Genomic DNA, 18,959 nt, shown 5'->3' with positions numbered 1-18,959 from the left:
CATTTTATGTGTATAATCCTCTTTTTTACGAAATTTTTATTTCATATAAAAATGAACTTTTATTACAATCAATCAGTTTCAGCAATGTTTCTTATGAATGACAAATAGTGAAACGACATTCCCACGCCGACACAACGAACAATTCCCAATCTTTCATTAGAGGATTATTTGAGTCAATTTGTGGAGCAAGAGTTTTTTCATATCCGTCTAATTTCGTGATTTCTACTATTGATTCTTTACTAGCCGAATCTTATTGAACCTTAAGACTCAGAAATAATAAATTTATTTTATTTTTCATTGAACTATTTCAGTTTGGGAAAAAGGTATTATGAAATGAAACTAATCATATTAATCAGGTTCAAGATTTATTTACAAAAAATCTTATTCGTGACTTAATAAATAATTATTCCAATATAATAAAATTAATTTATCGAGAATCCATACTACACACTAACATGAAATGTAATATATATTTTTAATATGCCATGTAATATGCATTACTTTTTACTCTAGGCTTTCGGATCGGATCATTTCAATTGACTAAATAATTTTTAAAAACGTTAAAAAGTAAAGTCCAAGAGGAACTCATTCATTAGTATGATGCTACCCGAAAGCCCAAAGGATCGTGAAGGTTACACCTTCGATATTTACAGTATTTCTCTTGCTTCATAAAAGAAGAAGAAATGGGGACTGAAGGGATACATCTTGGAGCTGTCTTTGGAATACACAATTCATCTTCTAGTCATGAACATGATACAGTTAACAGATAATTTATTTAATTTATAGCTGACTAGAAAAAGAAAAGGGCCTGTTTCTATGTGATAATAATGAATTGGGTAATGTCAATAATTAAATAAATATAGAGAACTGTCGGGGAGGCTTAGACCTGGCTGGTGATACTCCTGATCCAGGGAAGGTAGTGCTGTACTTTGACGTAGACTCCAGGCACGCCGAGCTGTCCGCAGCCCACTCCCCAGCTTACGATGCCCACCAACTGCCAGATTCCGTTCTTCTCACAGACCATGGGGCCACCTCCGTCACCCTATGTTAAGCATTACGTATTAGCCAGATGTAAACATATGATGAAAGGAAACCTTTAAATCAATATAGATAAAGGTAAGAAAGATAAAAATATGAGCATTACCTTGCATGCATCCTTGCCTTCTTCACCTCCTGCACAGACGAATCCAGGATGCAGCTTGAAGTCGTAGCCAAGGCGGGTCTGTTGGAGTTGAGCCTGGCATTGATGGTGGGACAGGACTGGTACGTCTACTTCCTGTTGTAAAGTGCAATGGAATAAATGCGTTGATAATGTATAAAATATTCTATATGATAAAACATTAAGATTCATAGGAATAGCATGATACCGACATTTAATACAGAATGTAGTCAAGACAATTGTGGAAAAAAAAAGATACCTTCAAAGTAAACAAGAAGTTCAAAAAGTTTCTGAATTATATCTTTTTTTTTTGCTAATTTTAACTAAGTGATAACTTTAAAACGAACTGTGCAGACAAAAACAAATATCGCTAGAGTCGAAATTACAGATAATACCGTCCTTAAATATAACATAATATAAACTACTTGGCTGATCTTAAATTTACCAGAGAAAAAGACCTTGAAAGCAAATGTAAACAAATGTTTAGAACTCATCTAAAACATTCTTCAGAGAACCCTTCTCGTCTCCAATTGACTGGCTCGGATTGGCTTCGAATAAAAATAAATAAATTCACTGTTTTCATGTTAGGAATGAAAAATATATTAATATTTCTTTTTTTTTTTTTAATATGTCCGGAAAAAATAGAGGTGACAAACATCAAATTCACAACCATTAACCTAAAAGACAGAGAAAGACAAATTATAAGACTTTCCAGGTTAATACCATTTTTGCCCATTGCCTTACAAAAAATTAAAAGCTTCCTCCAGCTCCGTTTTTGCTCACAAAGCCTTCTAGTACCTTTGAGAGCACGAAATCAAAGCCTCCTATCTGATTCTTGAGGAATCATTATTTGATTGGTCTATGAAGCCCCGGAATTTCTATTAGTGTTTACATTAGTGATAAGGCAACAGCGCATGAAACTTTCTTATTGCTTTCCTGTGTATCCAGCTTTCTATTGTTTAACACGTTAATTAGTTGTGTTCTCAGAGCCCATTACTAAAGTTACCTAAGCCATTACTTTAATTCGTTTTCAAATTACTTTCTTTGTACACTTACAGTTATCTGTGCGCCCTCCCTTCCGTGCGTTCACCGACTGAACCTCTAATGTTTAGAAAATCAATATACACCTAACAAAGTTAAACTTTGGATTGTTTAACGAAGTTACTCTGGTCATAAATATTTTCGATGACGATACCATATTCCTACATGATAATTATTAATACTTTTTAATTTAATTGATTCACACGATAATAAAGCGATGTTGTGTTGGGGCAATGATTAAAGGGATTCATTACATGATTGCAGGGATCGCTTTAGATGATGGTTCGGAATAAGCTATAACATCTGAGTGAGCAATGATATAGTACACACTATCACAATCAATCATAGTTTGTTTTTGCGCTCAGCTTAGATATTTATCAATGTATCAAAATCTCTGATTTATAATTAAATAAATTATGCAGCTATCCCTTTAAAATTAAAGAATAAAATTTGTTCCATAAATTTGGATATAAACAAAATAACGTAATTGCGAGATTGACCATGATTGGCATAAGTACAACTTAAATCATTTTATGAAGGAGATATTTACTGTTTTGATATAACAAAATATTTTTGTGACTAATGTTTTAGAAATAATTGCACAAAACTTTTGTTCACGTCAACATTGTTCCCTGAAAGCTATTCTGTTAAGAAATTGAAATTACAAAATAACTACACAATTATTATTCCCAAATTTGTCCAAGAAAGTAAATAAAAAAATATATCTTCGTTGTGTGAAGAAAGGTGTCTGTTTCAAACTGTATGGCTATTAAATTTTTGAAATCGAACGCTACTCTTAATTTATGGCCTCAACCCCATCTTCTTTCCAATTACCATGGTAGAAATTCTGTCATTTGGTATGAAAATGTAAATAGATAAGAAAAATTTAAAAATTATTGAATTAAAATACGAAGTATAAAGAGACTTATGTCATTAATGAATAAATGCCTGTGTATATATTTGCCAAAATATCCGGCTGAACGGCTGGACCACATGATACATCACATGAGCGGAAACTGGTTTGAAGACACTTAAATAAACAACCAGTAAAAAATAAACACCGAATCTAGAACCGGAACAGTTATGCAATAGTCTTCCGGGAAAGTTACAAGGATTATTAAACAGATTAAAGTAACTGGTCAAGATATCCCCCTTCATAATCGATTTCTTACACTTCAGCATATTTTTATCAATGCTCAGAACGAATCAATTTATTCTGTATAAAGAATTAATAAACATTACCAATTAACTGATATAAACAAAAAAAATTAATATTTTGAAGAAAAATAATTTTACGGCTTTAATATTATTTTCCCTAACAATTCAACAAACACTGTTGTTTCATTGACATCCCTTACCTTTAGGATGTTCTGGTACTTTCCGTAGTCGCCAAAAGCGTCCTTGCCCCATCCTGTTGTCCAACACCTTGAACCACTGAAGTCCGCGGAAGGTTCAGGAAGACAGGCTGCAGATATGTGAGGAGCCTGAGAGGATCCGACGGGTCTGTCCAGACGGAGGATAGCGATATCGTTGTAGAGCGTCCCGGCGTAGAAGTCAGGGTGAACGTAGAGTGTCTGCACGTCCCGCTCTTCGTAAGGGAAGAACTCTACATCATGGTTGACGTCCCATTCACCAAGTCGGACTCGTAAATCGAAGGCGGTGTAACTAAAAATTTAAGAGTTCATGAAAACTAAACATTCAGTTTTGATTTCGATCAAACTCAACCATAAAATTCATTTTAACAAATTCATATTCGTACTTAATAAATTTCATATCATGATGGTTTTCATTTTGTCCATCAAATATATTTATTTATGACTATAAATTCACAAAATATATTTGTATACTTACGACTTAATGCAGTGAGCTGCAGTGAGTACGTGATAACGATCGACGAGAGTTCCTCCACAGACATAGACACTCTCTTGTGGGTCCTTCTTCAATATGGCCACTTGCCAAGGATATTCACCTGAAAATATCAGATGTTCTTTAGATCCAATATCAAGAAATATCGTACTTTAAAAATAAAAGTCACTGTTTTTGAGTTTATTATATACCATAACTTTTGAATTAATTGATGTTCACTAACCGAATTCGGAATCTCCATCAACGTAAACTGGGTTCTTGATTCTTCCGTTGATACCATGAGCGTTCCTGACTCCACACTGTCCATGTCTATAAGAAGGGCCGGTAGTCCTAGCGGGTCTTCTACAGCACACTTCCTTATGCCCGCAACGTCCTCCAGGATAGTAAGATTGGCGCTGGAGAAATAATTTTATTAAGTTAACTAGGAACATAAAAGTTAATTTATTTCATCCATCCAACGTTTTAAGGAATGTACAGATGTCATGGAATTTTCATTCCCAAACTAGTATCAATTGAAATGTCTCGAGAGAGCCATCACCACATATCGAGTTCCCAAGAAAAGAATTCTCTGATGATAATATTGAAGAAACAAAATACAAAAGTTTCGATAAAGAATTCACTGCTGTCAATTTCTCATTACTAGAAGGTTAAATGAAGTATGAAGAAATGTTAGTGCTACTGTTGTAATGGATTTAAGTTTTAAAAATTAAAAAATATTTATATAACTACAAATGATGCCCTGTACTTGTAATTGTAATCTTGCAACTAATTAATATTCAAAACCACTACCTCATTCATGCCATTAATTATAAAAAACCTTCGTCTTTGTGTGATTCAAGAAAATAAAAATGTGATATAAATTTGTTAAGTTAGTAATATTCTGTAATATATCACCAGTCCTGATCCGTTCCATTTGTACAGTCTTCAGGAGTCTTCAGCTGTAAATTAAAACCGTCAATGTGCTGGATTAGCATCTGTGTCAGCAAACCTGTTCGTTTCCTGTAAGTGCTTAAAACTAAAATTCTTTGAGTATTCTTAATCAAGTCTCTAATGCAGTCTTTGTCACTAATTAAACTTCCTAATGGATTCAAAAGAAAATACATGAAAAGAGAATAATGCTTTGCATAGCAGTATTTTATATTACTTTAGTGATTATATCATGAGTATGTTTTAAAGATTCTGTTGTACTTTACTTGCTTTCAGAACGGTGATGAACATGAAGTTTGATGAAGTTTTAATGAGTTATTAAAAATGAATATATTCAGTTAGAACTCAACTCACCTCTTCAGCAATTACATCTCTTTTGGTTCGATCACTTCTACTTTCAGGGAATGCTACCTTTCCACCAGTTTGGGCTGTCGTGTTAGTCCTAGCGTTCCTATAGTAATCATAGTAAGGTTCATAAGGTTCGTAGGAAGAGTGATCGTTACCGTAAGAGTCGTACTCTGGTTCGTAGTATTCTGGTTTGTAGGGTTTATAGGGTTCAGGTTTATGGTAGTAAGTTGGAGCATAAGAGGAGTAACTTGGAGGACCATAGGAGGAAGGAGGATGGGAGGAGTATGATGGTCCCCACGGTTTGTAAGGCTTGTATGGATAGTACTGAGGAGGGACCTTGTGGACATGCTGGTGGTGATGGTAAGACTGATAGTATGGTGGTTTGAACTGGTGGAAAATGCTGCCTATCTTGTGGACGAATCCTTTATTCGGAGTGACGTGAAGATTGACGAGTGGCTTAACCACCTTATCCCCGTAATCGTCCTTGGTGACCTGGAGCGATAGGAGCGGGTTGACGGAGACCAGGCCAAGGTCCAGACCTCCAGAACCGATGGATCCGTCGTAAGGGTTCACCGCCGGATTTCCATACGGGTTCAGTGGGTATCCTCCTCCCCCGGAAGGGAGACCGAACGACACCCCGAACGTCGGCCGCAGCTTGACCCCGGTGTCACCGTCGCTGTCGTCAGAGCCACCGAGCTTGAGTTTCCTCTGGAACATCACAGAACAAGTTTGCCTCAGAAAGGAGTTAGGAAATGTGGCATAAGCTGGTTATCAAAGAGGCTTTGTTAACTTGTTATGTGTGTTCCAGAGGCAAGTCGGGTCGAGCCAGTCCAGTTCAAAACATTTTCCCATTATCTTTCCTTTGATGAAGAGGAACAATCAACAACAAACTAATCCACCCGATTTATTACTTTTAAAAAAAAAAAAATGAAATACAATTAAGAATCTTTAGTAATATCATTTATTGTTCTTTAAAGGATCATTACGTTCAGGATTCGCTGTAGGATACTCCGGAAGTTTACATCATCTAAACAAACCGATTATAATGTGCAAATAAAACATTATTTCGTGCATTTTAACTACGGTTTTTATTCTACTTTATGGTTATTGTGTCTTTATTGTAAATTTCATTATTTAGTGCTGATTAGCAAGTTTAAGCAGTAGTGGCGTACTGTTAAGTTCAATTTATTAACTTATTTCACTAGTCCTTGAAATCCTCGTTAGGAACGTGCTAGGGAATCCGTCATGTCCACAAAATCGTAAGTATTGTTTCTGTCATTTTTGTTGGCTTATAAATTATTTCAAAAATAACTGTTTTGAAATGATTGGTTAGTGAGTGAAAGCAAAGCAGAAGCGGTTTATTAAAAATAATGATCTTATGTTACCTCTTGTACTTCAGATTTCTCAGATGGTTCGGCAGTACTGTCCTTCACATCTCTCCTCCTCCTTGTTTCAGTTTTTTGCTAATAAAGAAAATAAATTTGTTAGTGGCAAGAAATAAGCATATATAGAAAAAATAATAGTAATAAACCAAGGTCATAGAATTTATTATGGTTGTTTTTTTAAGTTTAACTTTAAATTTTAAAATAAACCATTCTGGAGGGAAAAATATAGATCATGGTATGTCTAGTAAGGACGACATAAAAGCCGAGATAGATTAAGTGTTACAAATCCTCTAAACATTTTCAAATTTTCACTTATTCTAGTCTTACCGTCGTCTTTACACAATTCCTTTAATCAAATTTCAAAAGTAAATATTTGGTTGAAGAACTTAGTAGGTCATAGCACGTTAAATCAATATCGTGATTAGATATTCTTAAATACATTATAGCTGTTTGTAATTCTGTATGTCCTTTGTACAATAGGTCATTATAAACAATGAATAAAGCTTCTGCAAGAGACATATTTCATTAATCCATGATGCAAACAAGACTCGAAGGTAAGAGAGGAACGTTTCCAAGTTGGATATGAAGCAACGCCCTCATTATCGGGTGTGACCCATTGTGGAGGAGTCACCAAGAAAGTGAAACCGATTGCGTAAGAACTTGAGGAACTTTCCCCGTTTGAGGTCAGGCCTTTACATCACTCCGGACAAAGCGGGCGTGATGTCTGTCGCCCGAGCAGCTTTTTTCTTACTCGAATATTAATAAACATGGGGGTTAAAATACCCCACCCATTACGTAAAACTCGTGCACTATTGTTCCATTACGTGAGATCTATTGGTGGCATTGGACGCTAGAGTGTGACGTAAAATTGTAAAGACTAATTATTATAAAGTAAAAATCTAGGAAGCGTAAATGGTCAATCCTGAGTCTCTAGTTTTTTAACTGAAATCATTTTTAAAATAATTAATCTTCAATAGTTTCTACAAAATATCTTCCTCCTATCCAGATGTGAAACTGTATTTATATTGCATCCTCTTGCAGTGGAGTGAGAAACACCTGAGGTATATTATATAATTTTGGATAATAGAAACTTCATTCGAAAATAGGTTGGTTCCAATGAACGTTTTGTTGGAACAAACCTATTATTCACAATCCAAGTAGATCCTGAAGGACGCTCCTTGAAGAGGTACACAGTAGCAGTGTCCTCCTTCGCTTTTAATAATAGTCATGATAACCTAGATTCTTCAATGAGCCATTGTCTCCAGAGCTCGCAATCCCGAATGAGATAACAACCCTCCTTAAGGCCATTCAACGACTTATACTACGATGACATCGTTCCTCTAGACGAGGAGAACAAAGTTTCTACGTCTACGATTGATATGGAAATAAGGGAAAGGATGATACGGTTGAGTAACTAAAAGACACGCTGAAAGTCAAGGAAGATACCTCGAGCAATGTAATTTCGTTCCGTCTGCTGGGTATCCCAGGAAATGGATTCATAGATGAATGATTAGAGAAAGTAATAATAAGTAGTGGTTTGTAATGAAGTGTCAGAAATTATTAGTTGTGAAATATTTTCTAAAAACAATATGTATTTTAAAAAACCTATGGCGTTGATAAATGATGTAAAGACTGCTGAATCCGATATATCTAAATGTTTTGGTGAATGAATGAATTTCAAATCAATAAAATGAAACACTGAGCAGCAAAATGTCATGATTTTTTGAAAAAAAAAGTGATAATGAAAAAAAAAGTGATTTTTTTCTGTAAAATATTTTTTTTAAAAAATGATTAATTAAAAAACTGCTAGATAGTAGGATGTTGATACGAAATCGCGACAAAGTCTTAACTTACCTCTAATACAGGTCCTTTGACAATAGTCATCGTGCCGTTTCCGTCTGTGACGACAACTTCGTCCAGGGCCTGGATGTCGGAGTTGGGGTTGTGCCTGGGATCGATGAGCGGTTCACGCCTGTCTTCCTTCCTCGAGACTTCACCGGGTGGACACTGGTCCCATGGGACGCAGTAACAGTCTTCACGATCATAGGGTTGGTAGTAGTTCTGGGGGTTGTAAGAGCTGGTAGCTGGATTGTAAGAACTGCTGGAAGGCGAGTAAGAGTTGCTGGAAGGAGTGAATGAGTTTCCTGGGACATAGTCTGTAAAATAATGGATATAAACTTAATATAATAAATAAGTTAAGAAAAATTAAAAGGTAAAACTAACACTTATCGCTGTAGTTCTGCCAGACCAATCTACCATTTAAACAATCCTTTAATCTCTCAAATAGTATTTCATACCAAACCGTTCATCGTTTCTCCATTCTTGGAATAATCATTATTGATAATCATAATAATGCAGAGTAAGCAAAAGGGCGTTAGTCTCACGAAAAATAATTAAACATTTAATAATATTATTAAATAAAATCCTTACTGGGGTCCTTTAAGTCCTTAAAGGCTCAGAGGTTCAGAACTTTCTTGAACGGTGCAAGAAGGGATTTGGTCATGATCACAATCGTGATCACAATCAACTATTTTGGTCATGACCTAATCGTTCCCAATTAACGGTACTTACTTTATTGAGAGCCTGGATAGGACTGGATGACTTCCAAACCCACAGGGTTGACTCAAAGTTGCAGTAACAGAATATATAATTATCTGCTACAGCCGGATTCGGGCTCTGGTTCTAGAAGCGGAGCGTATTACTTACCTAGCCACCCCACTTCCCGTTCAATAATAAAAAAAGCGAACAACAATAAATTTGTTACTTTGTTGAAATATGAACCTATTATTTTAATACAGAAACTAAGAAGACCATTATAGACCATAAAAATTTGTATTCCATATTTCATTTCATGTAGCACAATAAAATATCTTGATTTTGATTAAAACAAATGAACTCCTTGATATAATTCTTTTTGTATGAATATTAAAATTTTGTAGCATCCTTGCGTTATTCAAAATATGTAACAGAAATAATCAACTATATTCTTCATCAATATTTTAGTAATGTATTGGTGATGTGGTTTTATTTATGAAAACTGGATTTTCAATACAAAATTTCTCAATACAAAAATATGTTAGCTGGTTCCGATATTAAACCAATATATTTTCCATATTTACAACTAAAATGCGGCTGGTTATTTCTAATATAGGGATGGTTTTTTAAAAATATATCACATATTTCTTCTTTTCTAAGGTATGTTATGATAATAAATGATATATGAAAAGAATATTTTCACATTCAAGGTAGCAATTAACTTGTATTTCTTCTAATAGTTTTTAAATAGATGGAGATTATTCGAGAAGAATAGCGAGCCAAAGAATAATGAAACCTGACAGATAAATGAGTTTCATTCGGCTGAGTAATTTCGGGAAGGCTTACGGAAGACAAGTCTATCTAAGAGTCAGCGTGGTGGAGGGAAAAAAGGAGGGCGTCCTAAGCCTCTAAGATTGAGTGCGATGCTCCAACTTCAGTGCCTACTTGATTTGCATCTAACACCCTCCGGATCACTGCCAGGGGAACTTAGAAGGAAGTGGAACGTTTTGTTTCCCCTTTGTATAATATAGGCAGCACCCGTTGTCGGATATGTTCAGACATTAGATTTTCTCAATTTTAAATTTTACATGGAAACAAAAAGTCATTTAAAGATGATTAGATTACGGAAAAAAATTTTTGAGAATAAAGAATATTTTTGATACCCGCACTATTCGCAGTCGTAATGGAAAATATCGAAGTTTGAAAATTTATTTTACGGCTGCCACAATTGATGTATTTTGTAATTGATTTGTCGCTACTACCGTCAAGATTGCTATATTTACTAAAGTCCGTAACTTCTTTTTTAGCACTACATCGATTCATTGTTTTAGCTAATTTTACAATGTGGCCCGATATTAATAAATTTTCAAACACAAACTAGCCTGGTATTAGTAAATATTTTAAAGGTAAGATATATCTACCTCAGATCATGTGATTTCAGAGACTGGTTGGGAAGGAATGATTCCCCTTTATCAGTTTCGGTGTTTATTTTTTTAAAAACCAAACGATTTTATGAGATAGGCAATAAAAAGAAAATATACTAGCTACATTCTATGATTCGAGGAGAAATAATTAACAAGTAAAAACCTGGTATGTCGAATTCTCATAGATGAATCCATCAATGTCTATAAACTTAAAACAATTTATAATATTAATTATTTTATAATCATATTTCCTTTCATCGTAATATCAATATAACTGCCTGATTAATAAACTTAAGATCTCAAAATAAATATAATCTTTTAAATCCCTTGCTAATCAAGCATATCGTCAGGAATATAGCAAGAAATCTATAGCAGTCACAGTCCGATATGATACTACAAGATAACGGAAAGAATTAGATGTCTTATTTCACACACCATTAAGTTCTCAAGTACAACCTTTATGAACTCATTGAATTATCTTATTTATAAAAATTACTTACGGCTTGATACTTACTGAGAGCATGAGGCTGCTTGAGATTAAGCTGCTTCTTATAGAAGGGATAGCTGTTCCCGTAACTGGACGAAGGACTGTATATGCTGCTCTGGGCCAGGGTGTTGGCATCGTAGACTCCGTGCTCCTTGTCGCCGTCATTGTGGTGATAGTGGTGGTGGACGTGGGTCTGGAGGCTGCCACCAGCGACCTGCTCTAGGGGAGGATATGGCTTCTTCTCCTCAAGGATTGCTGGTTCGTGATCGGGCTCATAGACCTGAGCCGGGCGGTAGGGCCTGGGCCTGAAGGGGACTGGCCTAGGAGGCCCGTAGCCAGGGCCTGGCCCAAAGGCGGGAGGCGGGGGTGGAGAGAGCCCGGGGCCCTTCACGGGGACTGCTGGGATGGGGCGCCCTATCGGCTTGAGGTGTACGGGCTGAGCGTAGATGAGTTCACTGGGGTGGACGTGGGGCCGCTTCTCCTCCACTTCTTCTCCACACTGAAATAGGATTATAAATATATAATTATCTAAACAGGATTTATATAACAGGTAAAAAAGTAATTTTAAAATATTCCGCAAAGTATTTTAAATAGAATACTCAGTTAATTAGGTAATTTTATACTTAAAGTCAGTATATCCCATCCATCTCACCCAATATTAACATGTACCGTTACAACCTAAGGAATTCAGTATTATTAGGAAGTACTGTTTCTTGAGCAGCATTTGTGCTAGGAGTTGATTTGTTCATGATCATACTGAACCACCACGTTTTTTCTCAATTTGGGTGGGACCCGAAACAATCGGGTTGATTCAACAATCCACAACACATCGCCTTACTCACGGAGCTATTCCACTCCCCAATCCAATACTAACACTAAAATCTAACCATTGAGAAAATTTTTTATTTTACATTAAAGTCCATTTTCGATTAGAATGTGTTGATATGTTTGGGTAAGAATATATTATAAGATGGGGCATTATAACCGTTACTATACCTCAGGAAGATACTAATTCTTCCTCGTGGATCTACAACATCCAGTCCTACACTATTTTTCAATCATATGTTGTAATATTGTAAATAAATAAATAAAACTATAGCTTAGACTATAGCTTAGTCGTACCTTAGATTTTAACAAAATGAAGTGACGTGTACTACTGGCTTAATATTGTTATAATGAATGAAGTTTTTTATTTGTAAGTTCCTGACTTACAGGAACTATATATCGGTAGCTTTACAATTCATCATAATCCGCCATTAAAACAACTCAGAAATAGCAAAAGTGAAAATCATTTATACTAGGACTTGACAACACCGATCTTAAGACGTTTTCACGTGTGTTTGGAAAGAATGCCCATCTTACGTATCTCTATGGAATTTTATTCACTTTAAATAATAGCACGCAATATCTACGTACAAAATGTTCAGTATTCGGAATAAACTACATTGTTCAGGACCTTAGGGACATTGTTAGATTAGTTAAAGTTCAAAGCTATAGCCAAGGGGGAGAGAGAGAGAGAACAGTTAGTTAACTTGTCAAATTAAGTTGGTGTAGTTTACCTCTGTTGGCTAATTCAAACCGATATCTCTAACACAATCCTGAAGAAAGCACTCTGTTCCCTAGATATTGTTATTTTTATCAGCGAAAACGTTTAGTTATTGGCTTTATGAATCTGTAATTACTTATATTACGGAAAATTAGTCGAATCAGTGATTACAGAATTCCTAATGATTCAAATTTTTGAATGGAGAATGTATATTGATGAAACACAGCAGGGTCAGAACCGAGGGCGTAGTTATTACAATTATTTTCTTGAAAAAAAATTTAAAATTACTTCTAGAGGGGGTAGGGAGCTGCCCCACCCTGGCTGTACGCCCATGTTTAGAACTATGAACTACGCACTTTAATATATATATATATATATATAATTTTTAAACCTTTATAATATAATTTAAAAATACTTTATAAAACGTTACGACGCTTATTTTCTAGTACCAAGATAATTTGCTATGTATTTAAATACATCTGTGTAATTTTCTACAGTTGTCCATAAAATAGTATACTTTCTAATTAATGTGAAAATATATTTTTTTTATTTATCAATGCGCCATGTATGGAGCTTTAATGGATTCTAAGTATAAGGCTTTAGACAAGACCAAAGTCGAAATTTTTGGAGACCTTTTAGTGTTACAGTATTTAGAAAAACAGGTCGAAACAGGAGATTGGTGACCAAAAACATAAAACAAAAAAAAAAAATTGTTCACCAGTTAAAGATATATTCGTGGCAAAAAAAGAAAGAAACTGTCATTTTTTAGGCTCGGAAACGATAAAATCCATTGAAATGTTTATACCGAATTTGATACTATCACAATTCTTTCTTAATAGTGGGAAGGAAAATAATTATAAACAAGCGGACTAAAATATAAATAATTGATTGTTGATGGGGACTTAGAAGGCATTGAAGATAAAAGACAAACTATAAAAACAATAAGATTATGTTTATGGGGTTTTAAATTATTTTTCAGTGTATTTTGGCCTCATCTATCATTAATATTATATTTTTAAATTAAAGAATTAACTTTTCTTTTTTTTTTTTAATAGAAGGTTGTAATCATAAATTCTTATGAGATTTCTGAAATAGATTCCGACAGTACATAATAGTTCAAATGCAGAAAAAAAAGTGAAAAATTAAACGTTTGAATAGTTTCAGTCTTGTTTCAAATAAACATAATCTCTGTAAAATGAAAACAAAACTTATGTTTTCTAGGCTGTTTGGACATCAAAGCGGTTCTCTTCCGATTTATTTCAACTAGTGTCTAAATAAGGCCATCGAACAGCTGTTTCCTGATTCGTGTCAGCCAGGTGAAGGACACTGTGGCATAGCAAATCGATTTTGTCAGGAATCACCTTCATTGTTTCGTATCGAGATAAAATCGATAATATTACCGATAGATTATGATAATGAATGTACTCACTCCGCCCAGTCCAAGATCACAGAGCCTGTCTTTGATGAAGTGCCTCGGTTGGGTGTCGTTGGCAAGTGTGGCCTCCTGTTCTTTGATCTCGGCTTTGAGATCCTTACCCTCACGTTTTTCCATGTCCTCTTTCTTCCAGGCCCAGTCTTCTTCAGCAAGTGTTACCCCCACCAAAAGAAGGCAGAGGAACAATCCTCCTTTCTGTATCATCTGTAAGTTAAAAGGGATTTATTAAAGGATTATATTTTTAAAAAACATTATCATAACTTAAAATTATTACATACATCTCAAAAATATTTCTATTCAACAAGCATAAAGATTGGTTTCTAGCGAACCAGTGATAAAGATTGGGCATGGACTTCAGTTTGCTGCCACATAAAAAGGAATGAAAAATAGGAGAAGAATAACTTCTGACAGTATAATGGCTTAGTTATTCGCTACGCAAGCACAAAAATGCGAGACAAATCATCTTGTAAGAGGAAGTCCTTCCAGTGAGCCATGAAGTGGAAGCATTGGGCCGCGTCTCTTTCCAGAATGAAGATGACTAGATTCGTCTGGAAGGAAATACGTTTTGTGGTATCAACTCCAATTGGATGTTTATTGCTTTCTACGACCTTGGTCTCTATGATCGAAGGCTTGAAATCGCCTTTCTCTCTGTCCTGAGATTTATCTGATGTATTTTTGTTTAAAATGAAGTACGTTTCCACATTTGACCGGTTCCAATAAGATTTACAAAAATATAAGGTTTATTTAATGTCTAACAAGTAATCGAAGTGATTGAAATCACATATACATAAAACAAACAAAGAATAAAACATGTCAGATGTTTGTTTTCTTTCAGGATGTTAATTACAAGTCGCTAAATAAAGGAAACGCAGCAGTTACGAAACTGCCCCCTAATCAGGCGAAATGGAAAGCGTTGGCACAATTACATAAAGAGAAGAGGATCGCCCGAGTGTAGGATTAAATAGATAATTTACAGGCTTTCGCCTGCCCACGGGGTACCCACGCTGAACCTACGGTTCCGAAAACAACCTGCTTTCCCCGCCAGAAAAACTAGTCCAACAGATGCGGAAGACAAATCGAAATAGTGGAGTAAGTCTTCATCATTAGATAATATGGATATCCCAACCTAGGTCCAGTGTGCAAAGCGAAACATCGAAGGATTTATGACTTGATATGAAATAGAATGGATAATCGAAATAATAATAGCTAATTTCAAATTAGTAAATTCGATACAACTCTTTTCTAGAAAACTTGCAGTAGGACAGATTTTGCTGAATAACATATTGTTATTTTTTCACTTTTATAACAGTATATAATACTAGTTAATTAACAGTAATAATACTAGTTAATTCACAGTAATAATACTAGTTAATTCACTGAAATGAGAGGTACAAGTTTTAACCAGACAATCAGTTTTGTCGAGCAATGTATTTATTTAGGGCTATTGTATCACATTTAAATATTTAGAAAAAGAAATAGAAGAATTAACATGGGATTGGAAAAATATCGGTGCTTTAAACACGTGTAAAGTTCATCTACCTCCATGATTAAAGACAAAGGAATGAGAAAGATACTTTTTTTATATGGATCTCAGACATCGTCTTCAACAGAAAACACTGACAACTGTGGCCACGAATTTGAATCTATGGAGTAAATTAAAAAAACCATTAATAAATTAATGAACTTTAATGTCAAGTTTTCAAACAGCGTAAGCAATATTTTATTTGATTGTACCTGGCAAATTATTATTTTATTTTAAATTAATGTAAAACATTTTATGAAGTAATATTAATTTATGTAGCAATGGTAATATATGAATTCTTGTACATATTATAATGAATGTCAATATACACACAGAATACAAATGCAATTCATTCTAAATAGTTTAAATTTTAAAAATAATTTAAGAATTTTTTTAAACCAAACAGCTTACTTCAAAGTGGTGCTAAATACATTTCCACTAACTTTATAAACATTAAAATTAAAGGTTCTCTCTTTTAGAAAATCAATTGAAAAGTTAAATATGAATCTTCTGTAAGAGAGAACATTTAATTCTATTTTTTTGTAAAGGTAATGTGAATGTATTTAGCATCACTGTGCCATCGAAGTAAGCCACCTATATAATAAATATTAATAAACTTCATGAATGTAAGAAGTATATCATAAGAACTCTAACTGGAATGTGTGAAGAAATTAAGTACTCTTACCAAAAGCTACCCGATCTATGAAAGAATTGACACCGTCAATTTATGTTTCTTATCGAACTAATTTACTAGCTATGTAACACACTATACAACTCACTTTATAATGGAACCACTGAACAAACATCCGATTTCCTACCGGAAGGGTGCGAGCATTTTTACATTTTACAAAGACTCCGATAATTCTTCATTATCGGAATATCGACCGTCGCCCATTCAGGAGAAGAGGAAGTACGGGGAAACTTCAGAAAGAAAAGTGAAAGCCTGTTGGGCTTTCCAAGCCGACATTAAACGCCCATTGTTTTGTTCGGCCACCGGACACTGGCCATCTTGCCATTGTTCTACATCCCAGGCCGTTTCCTCTCTCTGGATTACAGAGTGAGGTAAGAGCTAGTTAAATATTTGTCATATGTCCCAACGGAGCTTCTTTTCAAGTATTTCTTCCAACAATAACTAATGTAATATAAGGATTTTTTTAGATACTTTGTCTGCCCTTCGTCAATAATAGCGCATCTTAACTAATTCATAAGGAGAGTAGGAAGTGTTAGAATCTAAAACTGTCTTCAAATAAAAGAACCGAATGTTGGAAAAAAAAAATGCAAAAATAATGATAATAATCATGTGTAATAGTATTTATTTTTTCAAGTCGAATAATTTATACTGCAACAATAAATATGATCGATAAAAACTCATTTCCACTATCTATGTATCTATACATCTATATATCTGCATGTTCAAGAAGTAAAGGACGGTATTTAAGACAAAAATAGTTCACCAAAATTTTAATTCACTATCACCAACCACACACCTTGATATCTAATACCATTGTCAATATATGATGTAAGTTTTTTTCCCTAAGCATTTTTTCGACTGTAACTGAACATTCCGTGACTTTTTCCATCTCTGCGAAACTTCGAAGAGATATTGAGGCTGCGAGCAAAGTAACAGTAGCTACCTACAATAGAAATATCTGGAATATTTTTTTAAAAATAATGTTTCTGTATTGAATTACTACTCCAAGCATAGTTTTATTCGTTTAAATGTTTAATTTGTTTTAATTTATTTTTTCTTAATGGATGAAGGTGGTTTTAACAATACGGTCATTATAAAATAAAGTGGAATCAAAAACTAAAACGGCTGTTCATTACTCAAATAATGTCCATTGGTATGAAGTTTGAGTGTATTACATTTGGCTAAAAAATCTCTACATATAGCTAGAGTTAGTGAATAATAAAATTAATTGAATTAGTGTCAGGATTTAAAGTCTACGTGAGTGTAGGCAGTTTAGTGTAAACTCATAAAGTTTGCAATGCTTATCTCTTTTCGATGTAGAGAACTCGAAAATCGATTACTTACGATGCGGTGAATTCGAAAACGGGCTTTTTCACTATCAAGTCCCATCCTTCTCGAATCATAAACTCTTAACTGTCTTGTAAATGACTTCCTAGAACTTGGCTAAGAAAAGATGAGATATGCGAGCTCCGACGTAGGAAACCTAGGATATCGACTCACCCTCGATGAAAGAGAGCGTGAGAGGCGACTTCTACTTCCTGCAACAGTTCACTTTCCCTCGCTCAAGGTTAGCTCCGTCCTTTCTCTGTAAGTTCACTGCCTCCGGTAGGTGTTCCTCAACTTGTAATATGTAACCTGTTCCACAGGAATACGACAGATTCGGGATATATTCAGCGAAAGTAAAAATTAACCGGTTACTAAATGTTTTTTTTTTTTTTTATTTCAGTATAATCAGTGATTTCAAAAAAAGATGAAATATTTAAATTTCAAAACTAATTTAGTATTCCTTTAAAACTCATTAACATATAAACGAAACGGATCTTTTGTTTAATTCAAGTTTGTATCTGAGACGTTTTAGAGAGAGAATTCTGTAATACAGCTAATTAAAAATGACTTAATCGGAAATACCTATAAATTTTGAATTTGATTAATTTACAATTTTTTTTTAAGGTGATTATTTATTATTACCATTAGGTAATATTCCTTTTTTATTTATAATTCCTTATTATTTATAATTCCTTGGTGATAGTGGTACTTTTAAATAAATAAACTACCTCTTTATCCAAGTTAGCGTTAATCTAAAATCCTTCAAAAATTTCACTTAGAATATTTTTCCATCTCAACATTCAATTTAGATATTATTAGATGTTATCGAAGGATATGTGGTTGGTGAACAAGATAATAGAAGTATATAACAAATATTTCCTTAAATTAATACAATTTTTCTATCTTAAAAATTCTTGAGTCTCGCTCGATTTAAAAAAAAGAATAAAATATACATAATTTAATTCGATAAAAAAAATTAGTTTTAATATTTTCTAAATTCTGATTTGAGATTAATTTTGTTTTCATGTTGAATCAATACCAATTAGCGGGTTTTGATAACTACTCTTATTTTTAATAAGCTTCACCAATAAAAAACATCCATCTGTTTATTCCAGAATAATCCTCGTTTTAGTATGTCTTTAAGACTATTTTGTGTTAAGTAGCTGTTCCATGCTGTCAATGCTACGAAAATATCCAAGATACTCAGTTCAAACACTGAACAGGTAACAATGAAGAAACAATTAAAAAAATAATTCTTAAAAGTTGT

General features: G+C 34.1%; 1 protein-coding gene across 2 annotated transcripts; it reads right to left on the bottom strand.

Annotated features, from left to right (window-relative positions):
* Positions 1–352: 352 nt before the first annotated feature.
* On the bottom strand, positions 353–14,351 carry LOC106683860 (serine proteinase stubble). 2 transcript variants are annotated; one of them, XM_014425576.2, is made up of 10 exons: positions 14,148–14,351; positions 11,200–11,671; positions 8,581–8,882; positions 6,727–6,804; positions 5,348–6,049; positions 4,290–4,461; positions 4,052–4,169; positions 3,559–3,865; positions 1,145–1,276; positions 353–1,042 (listed from the first exon to the last, which is right to left on the bottom strand). In XM_014425576.2, exons 1-10 carry the CDS (start codon positions 14,268–14,270, stop codon positions 881–883), a joined length of 2,568 nt encoding a protein of 855 aa, XP_014281062.2. In that variant the 5' UTR covers positions 14,271–14,351; the 3' UTR covers positions 353–880. The 2 variants fall into 2 exon arrangements, with proteins under 2 accessions (XP_014281062.2, XP_014281064.2); XM_014425578.2 differs by lacking the exon at positions 5,348–6,049.
* Positions 14,352–18,959: the final 4,608 nt, after the last annotated feature.

The sequence above is a fragment of the Halyomorpha halys genome, unplaced genomic scaffold, assembly GCF_000696795.3.
Source record: "Halyomorpha halys isolate HHAL.00 unplaced genomic scaffold, Hhal_1.1 Scaffold522.1, whole genome shotgun sequence".
In the NCBI taxonomy this organism is placed as follows: Eukaryota; Metazoa; Arthropoda; class Insecta; order Hemiptera; family Pentatomidae; genus Halyomorpha; species Halyomorpha halys.
Note: the sequence above shows the minus strand (reverse complement) of the source record. Positions and strands in the feature narration are given on the sequence as shown.